The sequence below is a fragment of the Saccostrea cucullata genome, unplaced genomic scaffold (assembly GCF_032062105.1).
Source record: "Saccostrea cucullata isolate Sc308-1 unplaced genomic scaffold, CSIRO_AGI_Scuc_v1 ctg136, whole genome shotgun sequence".
Classification (NCBI taxonomy): domain Eukaryota; kingdom Metazoa; phylum Mollusca; class Bivalvia; order Ostreida; family Ostreidae; genus Saccostrea; species Saccostrea cuccullata.
Genome location: NW_026930969.1, coordinates 152,650 through 164,972, shown reverse-complemented (window position 1 = coordinate 164,972; position 12,323 = coordinate 152,650). Strand labels below are relative to the sequence as shown.

The 12,323-nt window shown below is 34.5% G+C and overlaps 1 protein-coding gene and 1 pseudogene across 1 annotated transcript; one reads left to right on the top strand and one right to left on the bottom strand.

Annotated features, from left to right (window-relative positions):
* Positions 1 to 702: 702 nt before the first annotated feature.
* LOC134230767 (alkyldihydroxyacetonephosphate synthase, peroxisomal-like) lies at positions 703 to 8,758 on the bottom strand. The gene is made up of 19 exons (XM_062712612.1): positions 8,575 to 8,758; positions 6,687 to 6,776; positions 6,473 to 6,563; positions 6,063 to 6,183; positions 5,799 to 5,873; positions 5,516 to 5,587; positions 5,240 to 5,319; positions 5,048 to 5,128; positions 4,707 to 4,832; positions 3,961 to 4,069; positions 3,351 to 3,530; positions 3,077 to 3,216; positions 2,854 to 2,903; positions 2,552 to 2,621; positions 2,323 to 2,384; positions 2,037 to 2,126; positions 1,724 to 1,823; positions 1,556 to 1,613; positions 703 to 1,200 (listed from the first exon to the last, which is right to left on the bottom strand). Exons 1-19 carry the CDS (start codon positions 8,706 to 8,708, stop codon positions 1,061 to 1,063), a joined length of 1,869 nt encoding a protein of 622 aa, XP_062568596.1. The 5' UTR covers positions 8,709 to 8,758; the 3' UTR covers positions 703 to 1,060.
* Positions 8,759 to 10,806: 2,048 nt separating this feature from the next.
* On the top strand, positions 10,807 to 11,902 carry LOC134230776 (melanocortin receptor 4-like; annotated as a pseudogene).
* Positions 11,903 to 12,323: the final 421 nt, after the last annotated feature.

Here is a 12,323-nt window from a genome sequence, read left to right as displayed (position 1 = left end):
AAATGTCATAAAAAGAAATCAACAAATAAATAATGCTTAAATTGAACATGATTGACTGATGTACACAAACAAACAGCTCCTCAACATCATGCATAACCACTGACATTTTATAAAATAAAATTGGACAGAAAGAAATCATTCATACAACTTTCTAACAAACATAGCACAGAAAAAACAAGAGTTGTTATTCAAATCTGTTCATTGACACCGAGATTGAACTGAAATCAATTGTTTGGTGAAATTGATTATTATGAATTCTAATGGAGTCGAACAAAAGCCGTACCCTGTGGATTGAAATATACAAACTTAACTTCTTTCAATATTTGTTCATTTGTTAAAAAACAAAATAACAAGAATCATGCACAAAGAAACATATTCAAAGCAGAGTATGGAGGATGATATAAAAAACTAATTAGGTTCAATATTATATAGATAATTAATAAAATAAGTTATAAAAGTAAACATGAAAAGTAAATACCTAATAAGCAAGAAATCTGCCAACTTAGAATAATTAAGAGATGGCAGAATTTATATACCATAAAAAAGAAAAGATAAAGTGAGAGCAATATACTGTAAAAAGAAAGACAAAAGTAGAGCAATATATAACAAATTCTTGGAACTCATGAAAATATGAAATCACATGAAAAATCTGTGTATTCAAACATTAGCAGAAGTTTAATGTCAATTAAATTATTTAAAAAAAAAATTGTATGATCTTGTTCAGAGAACCAGTAATTTCAAACGAATTTTAACATAACCTTGCATGACAGATTTTAGAGTGCATGTATACGAATCATCACATACTGCACTAGCCAGAAAGAGTTTATTCACAAAAGATCTTGCTATGAACTCATTCCTCTAACCAGTATTGCTTTGTCACATGAAACATTTTATTCATCTTACATTCAATGATAAATTAAAATACCATAATAATTGCAATTTTTTACCCAAATGATAAAACAATAATTCAAGAGTGTTGGAATCTTTTATCTCACTTTTTTCAATAAAAGTATAATCAACCTTACATGTATTTGAAAAACATTTGACATTTTCCAACGTTTTATAACTTTGATTCCCCAATCATAAGGTTGTCATTTCCGAATATGTTATTGGGGTCTATATAACTCTTGATGGCCCGCATTGATCCGAGGCCCACTTCTCCTACCGTTTTCTTTAACCATTTCTTCCTCAGCTTACCAACTGAAAGAATGCAACACACCATAAATGTCAGAAAATTCAAAATAATTGTTTGTCTGTTGTTTTCTTTCAAAGTTACTTGTAAAATCAGGAAATCCAGAGGATAGAATAAAACTTGAGTATAAGGAAATCACTTGAACATAAAATTTTACTTCTTTATAACTAAAACTATTTGTACTGGTATCCCTATAATGAAGAAAGTGAAAAGTAGCCAAGGAGATATTAGAAAAAATATCCATTTAACCATCTAATATTTTTTATATTGGAGTTCTGTATAACCAGGTTTTACAGTAATTCATTAGGAAAAAGGGGATATACAAATATTTCAGTGGGAAATCAAATTAAAGAAGAAACCTACCACCGTGGTGATGGGATATACTTCCTCCATTTGCCAAGATTTCATCTCTGGCTGACCCCTAGGAAATTATGGACATAATATCAGTAACAATACCAGTAATCAAAACGTAAAACAAAGTGCACATCAATGTACAATGGATGGGATGAAAACATTTCACTAGTTTCTTACCTCTATTTCCTCGTACACATGGACTGGGTTCTGAATTCCTCGATAATTAAAACCAAAGTAGAAATACACACAGGCACCTGCATCATAGGTCTGGGTTACCCTAAAAATCAAAAAAAAAATTCTGACATTATTCATCAAATTTAAATATTGACAAATCATATTACCAAATATAAGCACAACATTGTAACAAAACTATGTTTAGCAAATTCAAGTCAACAGATGAAATATTTCTTGTTCCTGCTTTGTTATAACATGCGCTTCTGTAAGACTTTATTTCACAATGAAAATAAAAAAAAATCCCAGTCTCATTAACCTGCAGGTGATGTATGGAGGGAACTGAATGCCTTTCTCTTTACATTCTCTGTGTAACCTGTCTTTGACATTTTGGCACAAGTCTAAACACCTGAAAGAAAGACAATTCAACAAAACCTTAAGAAATCTCAGTGAGTTTAAAAACTAAAGGGGTGTAATAAAGATACAGTCATGGCAAGGTTGACATCATAAGCATTACTCCAGGATAAAAAGAGTGTTTTTATGGATAAAAGTTTATAACAATTAGATAAACAGAGTAAGTTTTTCCATTAAACACTGGTACATACCTATCCCAAGGAACAGAAGTTTCAAATGATTCTGCTACTATGTAGTACTCAAAGCCCAAATCCTGATAGTAAGAGATGGACAACATTTATACTCAATGGAGAAGACGACTTAAAATCAAGACTTCTTCCATCATAACCATTAAATGTAACTATATGAAAATTATAGTTTTAAGACAAACAACAGAGCAGGAAAAAAGGTAATATAAAGAATTCTGAAAAAGACTCTTACCCTTAAATATGCAATAACAAAAGTTAACATATATCCTCTCTCTCCATTGTCTGCACCTGCTGGCAAACCCCTGAAAATGGTAATGTTTATGTTATATACAAACACTATTTCAATAAATAATACAAGACGGGATCCTAGCTTTTTTCCACAGAAAATGAATATTAGAATTCCTCTAAACTGAGAAACCAAGATAATTCGATCAAGACAGAATGCTATTTTTATCAAAATATATATGAATTTAAAGCTCCTTTAAAAAACAGAAATTAAGGCTGTAAGATTGTTACTTGTATATTTTCACATACCCAAACTGAGCTGCAATTTCATAAACCCTCTTTTCTTGTGCTGCTACTTCCTGTTAAAATAAGATAGACAAAACTGAATTTAAAAAAAAAATTAATTTAAATGCAAAATGTACTGCAAATAAAAGTTTTGTTTTTAAATACAGTGTACATGTATCTGTTCCATTGCAAGATTATTAGTATACTGAGTTTTCAAATACCTTGTATATATTTTTGAAGTACAAACCTGTTTAGTTCCCTCAAACAAAAGAGTAGCTACAGCCATCTTAGAGGTATCAAAACCTTTTAGTTTGGTGATGTAAAACTTTTTAATGCCTTCAACAAAACTATTTAACAAGGATTTCGACTCAGGTTTCAAAGCATGACCTAAAATATACAAAAGAACAAACGTTGATCAACTTCGTTAGCTTGAATCCTTGGATTTTTTAAATAGCTTTTCTCTGCATCATTGAGCTTGAGATATTGAGGTTTGACTGTATTCTTCTGAAAAATTCTCTAACCGAATTGGAATTGTTGGTTGTCCATCAGTCGTATTGAGGCTGGGGCACACCTTTGCCTGGCTATCTCCCTAAGACAGTTGACGCCATTAACAAAATCAGGGAACACTATGGAGCCATACTTTCTACATGGAGGAAGAGGACGGATCTTCAAGGTAACCTCGGTTACCACACCTAGTGTTCCTAAATGAGAGACAGAGATTCTTATAGGAACTCTACTTTTACTAAATTACAATCAAAATATGGAGAGGACATATAAGCAGTGCCTGCTGTCCGATCCAATCATGTTCATTCATAATAAAATATTGTTTAAATTAAAATTACAATCAAAGCTTCTCCATTGAACTTCATTAATGTAATAAATTATTTCCAAAACAGCAGGATATACTTTATCAGGTAAAATGGTAAATTTTTTATAGCTGTATAGAGATGCAGAAATATGCATACACCTATTGAAACCTAACCGACTCGCCACACCTAAACTAACATTTGTTGGCTATGAGTGGTTGTACAGATTCAGATTCTATGACTTATACAAGATGAAAATCCCCTGATCAGTAATGTTCTACTGTATCTAGTTTTTCAGATTTACTGTACAATAAGAGTTACTTACCCTCTGAGCCCATGATAAAGTGGTGGATGTCTAGGCCTGATGACATGCGGGGGACCTGACAACTCTTCTCCATCACCCCCCGCGGGGTCACAAACTTAATGTGGACCACCTGTAATAAAACACAACATCAATACTGATATGATACATTAAACATATTAGGTCTAACACAGAGTACTGTATACAGGGGTATTTTCGCCCCATTTAATTTTCGCCCTTTCACACTTGCAAACAATTTTGCCCCGTTTTAAATTTGCCCAATCAGAGTTTTATTAAAGAAATTATACCATATTATTTCATTTCGCCCCGTTTTAAATTCGCCCAAATGAGGGTAGGGCGAAAGGGGCGAAAATAAACCGGGGCGAAAATTTCCCTGTATACAGTATTCCTCTAACATCCATGTGATCACTTATACCCTTACTAGTACCCAGACTTGTGGAGAAACAGTGTATACATTCTTTGTATAAAAAGAAACATTCTTTTGGGATAACATTTTATTTATCTAATTGTAAATAATCATCAATGAAATCAAAGTCCAAATGAAATTTATATACTTGAATGGTTTTATTTATTGCATTTGATTAAGCTGGAAACAAGGAAATTAAATTCCCTCGAAACCATTTCAGATCACAAATTAACAAAATTTTATCCTTATGCTTCTATCTGCATACATTACTGTGTCTCTTTCTATATCAAAGCTTTAAAGGAATTTTAAATTTTTTCCATTAGAAGTTTCCATTAAAAGTTACCAGATCTTCAATATTGCCATAAATGTTTTTCTTCATCCCTGATGCCCTGGTGGCCACCCAGCCTCCAAGAGAGCTGAACTCCATAGAGTCTGGTTCATGTCCAGTACAGAAACCTTTCTGGGCCAACTGAAAATGAATTACTATTGGAATAACATCATGACATTTGTGAAGACATCCTATTAAATTCTTAGTTTGATCAACTTAACTTTTTGCACTATGACAATTAAAAGCTGAGTGGAATGATTTTTATATATTATCATAAAACATTTTTTCACTGTGGAGTTGTAGCTGTCTTTCATGCTGAATATTAGACTTTTATAAAGATTTTCATCCAGGCTTACCCTTCTCTCTAGATCCTGACCAATTATCCCGGCCTCACAGTGGGCTGTCAGGTTCTTCTCATCAATCCACAGAATCTTGTTCTATAAAAACATAAAACAACACCACTTAATTTTACATTCAAATACTGTTTATTATATCTGCCATTTGGCTGAACATGACTAAATGACATTGCAGTGCTAAGCTATGGTTACCATTTGTGATGTGTCAAGGGAGACAATCATTCTTCTTTCTTCCGCCGGACACTCCAAAGCACCCGACACACTTGTACCTCCTGTAAATAAAAATAAAACAGCTAGTCAATAAATACCTAAGGTTGCATATCTTGACATAAAATAGATTATTGACATGATTTTTAAAAGGAGGGGGTGTAATTTAAGTGAGTCAAATGATCAAAGATTTTTTAAATGTTTTAAAACTCATATGAATTCAGAAGAGAAAAAAATAATTCATCTTCTTGTGTTTCTTACCTCCAAAGGGAATAATGACTACATTGTGTTTACAACATAAGGCTGTGATCTTTACAACATCATCATGACACTCTGGGAAAACAAAAAAACATTTTAATGAAAATTCAATTTACAATCAGTATTAACAAACTTTCCTGCTACTATACATGCAGTCATAAATAGCCTTTCATTGCATTCAATTTATTGTTACTTTTCTGATTAATAACATTAGACTTGCCACAATTTTTTTTTTTTAATTAGCAACATAAAATATCAAATTATATGAAGGCAACATATAACTCACGAGGCCAGACTACTAGGTCAGGTATTCTGTCAAACATTCCTTCTCTCAGGACAAAAATTTCATGTAATGTGTGTCCTACAATGAACAAGTCAAAGTTAACTCATATCACAGGAATTCTAATACAGAAACTATTCATCAAAAATATAGATCCATTATTTAAGTATAAATTGACATTTTGAATCCTCTATTGAAATCGCCACTCTTATTAAAGTACATGTACAACAATTGTGTGATGTATTTTTTTTTTACAATGACAATGTTTACCATGAGCACGGAAAAGTCTGTCCTGGCAATCATCTGTAAAAGGAATACTGGTCCTTCTAAGGTCTGAGATAAATTCTTCATTTCTTATTGGTGCATTTATATCTTTGGCTGTCAGGGGAGGCTATAAGAACATAAAATAAGATCACAGACTATTAGTAAGTCATTAAAACATATTTTCATGATTCATCTTTGCCTGCCAAGTGTCTGATTTGTTTCCCCTCATCTCAACTATTAATGGAAATGAGGGTAAAAGAATCAGACACTTGGCTAGCAAAGACATTCATGAGTATGAATACAAGAATGTATGGTCAATGATAGTTCAGAGAGAACATTAACATCATGTGCCTTAAAATTTTTTTTTAAGTTAACTTGATACTAAATTACTATAGTCACTGTTAATTGTGTTTTACCTGAGCTGGGGTCTTGTGATCTAGACTAATGCCTACAGTTGCCATCATCCATTCTCGGAGAAGTGGCATCACCTGCCCACTCAAACGATACCTGCAGATCAGCCACAAAATAAATAAATAACTGGCATATATGAACAAAATGAGTTTCACTGTATTGAAACCATTTAAGTCTGCTTTGCAAAATTTATAACTGAAAACTGTTTGTTTTTTTTACCTGTCTCCTGAAAATTCCACTTGTCCATCCTTGTTCAGAATAAACTTGGAATCACTGTAACCCCAACCATTCCACTTTAACAGTTCCTGCCTATTATAAAAAATATGGTAATGAACTTCACAAACATATTAAGTTCAAAAGGCAGTGATATTCCAACCAACTGGACTACAATTAAAATATACATGAGGTCGATGGGCCACAATTCTCACCTGAGTAACTTTGACAATGTTGTTCTTCAAAATATTCCCCCCTTGTCCCTATTGTGGCCCCTCCCTACCCCTGGGGGTCATGATTTGAACAATTTAGAATTTACACTACCCTAAGATGCTTCCACATAAGTTTCAGCTTTTCTGGTCCAGCAGTTCCAAAGAAGAGGATTTTTTTCCAACCCTAATTTTGTCATTTCTTGACTATCTCCCCTTGGAAGAGGGCTTAACCCATGATTTAACAATTTTAAGTCCCCTTCACTAAAGCATGCTATGTATCAAATTTGTTTACAATAGGTCCAGTGGTTCTTGAGAAGAAGTTGAAAATGTGAAAGGTTTAAAGACGGATGGATGGAAAGACAGATTGATGGAAGACGGAAAATAGGTGATCAGAAAAGTTCAATTGAGTTTTCAGCTCAGGTGAGCTAATAACATGGGCCTTTTGTTCAAGATCCAATGATAATATGGTGGTCAGACAGGTTTAATTGCTGGTGGCCAGATTGCTTGGTTGGTGGAGCACATTTTCTCTTCTCCTGGAAGTTACCAGGTAATAGACTGGTCAGGCTGGAAAACATCATATATTATGGACTAGTATCTTGGGGTGCAACAACCTTTGAAAAATTAGATAATGTTGCATTCAGATGAGTTTGAACACCCATGGCCAGATAGTTCAGTTCGTTGAGCACTTGACTGTAGATTCAGGGAGCCTGCAAGATTTGAATCATGGTCTGGACTCTGGACTGTCACATTTCTCTCTCTTCAAGTTGCAACATACTCACATAGGAAGCTTACCATTTTTGAACCCTTGTGCCTGCTATTAAAACTCTAAAGATCTGCGTACCTGGTTAATCGTGGGATTTTTTTTATTGGTGCTTACAACTTAACATTGAACTTCTATGACTAATTAAGCATGACAGTTTACAAATGTATGTATCTCCTGTGAAACCTTTAGGCAGCATTTCAATGACAGCATAGTTAATGCATGTCACTAAATAAGACTATGGCATGCCAAATTCACAAAAATGAGCTAAACCTAGTTTCACAATTGATAAACTAGGTTTATCGACTGTAAACTATAGTTTACAAACCGTAAACTATAGTTAACGATTCGTTAAGTATAGTTTTCATCTGTAAAACTATATTTAATGGTCGTTAACTATAGTTTACGAATGCTAATCTAAGTTTATCTGTCTGAATAAAGCGTTAACAATAGATTTTGTTGATAAACATAGATTCACGTTTGTAAACTATGGTTTACAATCGTAAACTATAGTTAAGAGTTGTTAATCATAGTTTCACAAATTGTGAAACTATATTTATCAGATCATTAACTATAGTTAACGGTTTGTAAACTATAGTTTACAAATCGTGAAACTATATTTATCAGATAATCTATGTTTTGCGATCGCAAATGATTGTTTTCGGTGTTAAGTATAGTTTACGGTTGTGAAACATAGATTATCGCGTTAACTATGGTTTACAGATGTAAAATATAGATTAACGTTGTTAACAATAGTTTACAGTCCGTAAACTATAGTTTACAACCGATGAACCCAGTTTATCGACTGTGAAACTATGTTTAGCTCATTTTTGTGAATTTGGCGTGCCATATAAGATAGTCCCTTAGTTTTGCGGCCGGATATGAAAAGGCCTAGGTTTCGTAAGCAAGGAATTGCACTCACCGGCGTTTCGGTATAGTGGGCGTTTCCGCCTTCATCGGCACTCTTCCGTTTACATTTTGGCTTTCTATTCCAACCGTATTATTACTCTTTGGTTCAGTTCCTTTCTTTGGACCGCTTTCGCCACTTTTTGACATCTTTGGCACGTTGGTTGGTTATCAACGATAACGCCACTAAGGTCAAAGGTTAAATAGATTTCCTGATTCTCGAGCCCGATCATATCATGAATTTTTAGCTTGCCTGGTTATTCTTAATTTCATACAAAGGTGAGGTATTAAAATGCATGTACATATATTACGCACAATCACATGCATACTTTCCAAAGTTTGTTTTTTTACTTTTATTGAATTTATATGTTAAAAATTACTTTAAAAATTAATTTAACCCCACCCCCTCCGGGAGGAAGAATAATAGTAGTAGCTAATTTATATGGGGAACAAATTGTCCAAAATGGACTAGACAGTATATAGGGAACTTATACTGCCTCGCTAGTGAGCTAGCCTTTCTAGTGATGCGGTAGATTCTCCCTCTATTTCAGACAAGTTAAGCAACGGCGAGCCTGTTTAACCCTTGAATGGGTGACCGCTTCACGCTACAAAAAGATCAGATAGTGTAAATTCCCTCCCATTAAATAGTTTTATTTGGGTACGGACAGTCAAGAAGTTTAAATAAGTTTGTGTAGACCTCCTGTCCTTTAGGGAAATACTTTGTTCTTTCTTTGTGAACAAGGTTATCAATTCATTTCAATTTCAATTGGTACTAAAACACATATTATACAGACATGTGTTGTTAATACAAAATATTAAACTTTAGCAATCTTAATTTGTTTCTAATATTAAAACAGACTCCGATAAATTTGTTTTGACCGATTTGTTTTGTAGATACAAAGTTATCACAGGCACGTAACATCGTTTTTGAAAGTTGGGGGGGGGGGCAACCAGAGAAATTTTTTTTTACTTACCTGTAAAAGCTAACAAGCTAAAAAAAAGAAAAAAAGAAAAAGGTAACTGCCCAAACTCGAAAATCTATTGTGTGTGTGTGTGTGTGGGGGGGGGGGGGGGGTGTAGTGGCCAACTTTTTTCAAGGCCAACTTCCTTTCACATCCAATTTTTTGAGCATATATTACTACATTTTCTTGATATCACTGTACTGTGGTATGAAGTGGGGGGGGGGGGCAACCAACCTTCCAATGGACATTTTCAATAATGGTAATGTTGGGAAAAAAAAGTTGGGGGGGGGCAGCCCCCCCCCCCTTGTTGCTACGTGCCTGTATCAATAAACAATTGACTTCTCTGTTTTATCTCTCTCTCCTCTCCCCCTCCCTCTCTCTCTCTCTCTCTCTCTCTCTGCTTTTATTGCATCAGTGTGTATTTCCATTTTTGCATTCCCAAAATATTTGTTAAAAATACATTATTAAAAAAGTGACCAAACTGGTCCACCCTAGTTTAATAAAATCCAACTTCAAATTTCGTGACAAGCAACAAAAATCCTTCTGAAAAACCTAATTTGTGAGAAAAGGGGGATGCTCACTTCTTGAGCATAATTTCGTACGATTTTTCATATACCATTTTATCAATGGGTACATGTCTTCTTTGGGGGCGGACTGGTGCTGGTTTCAACGGTCACTTTTAGTTGTTTTAATTGAATAATTCTGCATATTCCAGGGTGGTCCGGACCCACCCACCCCCTCGACCCCTCTCTGGATGCATGCATGATTAATTGTCAAGTACTAGTAGTTTGAAATGTATGCAAAAAAAAAATAAATGAAAATTGTATAAATACAGATAAGCTATATAGCTAAAGAAAAAAAATAAGCATGACAAAACAATATAGTCATCACTCCTTCCAAAAAACATGCACTGATATTCTTTTGGTGATTTCCCCCTGGATTTCTGACTGTTTTATCATCATCATCATCAACTCACGGGATTTTTATTCATTACAGTACAGACTTCTCTAATTGAGATGATAACCAGGGGTTTACCAACAGTGGGGCATCCAGAAAACAAAACAAATAAATGATTGTTCTAGCTTCAACATTTACCGCTTAGGCAAATTAATATCGTTTATTTCATCATTGATTCAATCTGTAACATTAGCGAGCAGGTGAGACAAATGAAATATGACGTGTACTATCAATCCCATTATATCCTCCGGCAAAAGTGGACAACCTGTTTCCAAAAATTAATCAGTTGATGACAACATTAACAGATAATAGGATGAATTATTTCAGTAGAATACAAGAAACCCTAACCATGTCAAATAATTCCTCAGTTTACAAGGAGGAAGAAAATGTATGCTCCAAAGCTCTTTTTTGTTCCCCCATTATAGTTATTGCTACTTGTGTGTCCTTAGTTGGAATACTGGCCAATTCTGGAGTGCTCGGAATTATTTTCCGCATCAGACGTCTCCACAGACCGATTTTCTTCGGATTTGCGGCTTTGGCATTGGCCGATTTGCTGTACTTGGTTTTCAATACATTTCTAGTGCATCTTGGTTTTTCATTCCTTCTGGAACTGAAAGTGACGTAGTTGCTATTATACTAAGTATTTTGGTCATAACGAGTGCTCTTTCGTCAGCATCCCACGTGACATTCCTGTCCATACAGCAGTACTTCATGATTGCCCACCCTCTGTCAAGTTTGGCAAGACAAACAAACAGAACAGTTTTTCGTGTATCTCTTTCCATATGGATTTTATGTACCATTCCTGCGTCCTTCTACATCTATTCTGTTAAATTAAGCAAAAATCCATCGCTGGGAAAAATGGTGAATTTTGTTATCACGATAATCGTGACCTTTGTGCCGATTATCATCATTTTAGTTTGCCATTTCCTAAAGCTGCGAGCTCTTAAGGAATCCATTACAAATGACAGAGAAGCTACACGCAAGAAAATGTCCAAAATCGTTTCAACCGTGGTCTTGTCGTATCTCGTGACAACGTTACCGATAAATATACACGATACGATCAAATTAGCCCGGGAAATCGAAATATCGATACCATATATCGTGATATATCGAATAGCGTTTATCCTACTTCATCTGAATTTTACTATCAATCCTTTTATTTACTTTATATTTACTCCAAATTGTCGACGAGTACTCTTGTTTGTAAACTGTTTTAAATGTTACAGATACAAAACGGCGGAAATCAGTTCTAGACACACGAGAAGTACACTTTTGTCACAGGAACCGTGCGTGGGAGTTCATGAACCGCCAGAACACAATGCTGGTGTTCATGACACGTCACACGAACCTTGTGCAGAAGTGCGTGAAACTTCATACGAAGCCATGCATGAAACGGCTCGAGAAAGATGTGAATCAAATGTGTAAAATAAATTCAGTTGTAAATGCAGAATATGGGAAGTGTGGTTTATTTACCAATTAAAAGGAACATTACAAACGTAGAGACAAGAATGTAGCTGTGTTATGTTTTTTCCTTTTTCCTTTTTTTTTTGGTGGTTAGGGGGCTTCATTATTTCATAAAAGAGGCGTGCAAATGTGTTTGGGGGGAGGGTGCGTGTTTTTGCATCTCCTGTATTGGCCCCACATGCAAGTAGAAGTTAGGACAGATAAATTCTAGAAAAATTTATAAACTCTAGTGGTTTTATGTGCAACTAAACTTCCTGTAACTTTTATTGAAAAATGAAATGTTATTACAGTGTATATGATACCAAATTATTATTCCCCCCGCTTGAAAAGCGGGAGGGTATATAGTAATCGTTAATTCCTTTGGGGTAGCCATCTCTTATCC

Excerpts from the sequence above, each read along its gene's own strand:
- LOC134230767 (XM_062712612.1), bottom strand. The coding sequence starts at position 8,708 with ATGTCAAAAAGTGGCGAAAGCGGTCCAAAGAAAGGAACTGAACCAAAG. Across the intron at positions 5,320-5,515 it reads AGTCATTATTCCCTTTGGAG|GAGGTACAAGTGTGTCGGGT; the intron begins GTAAGAAACACA and ends TTTTATTTACAG. Across the intron at positions 2,127-2,322 it reads ACTTCTGTTCCTTGGGATAG|GTGTTTAGACTTGTGCCAAA; the intron begins GTATGTACCAGT and ends TCTTTCTTTCAG.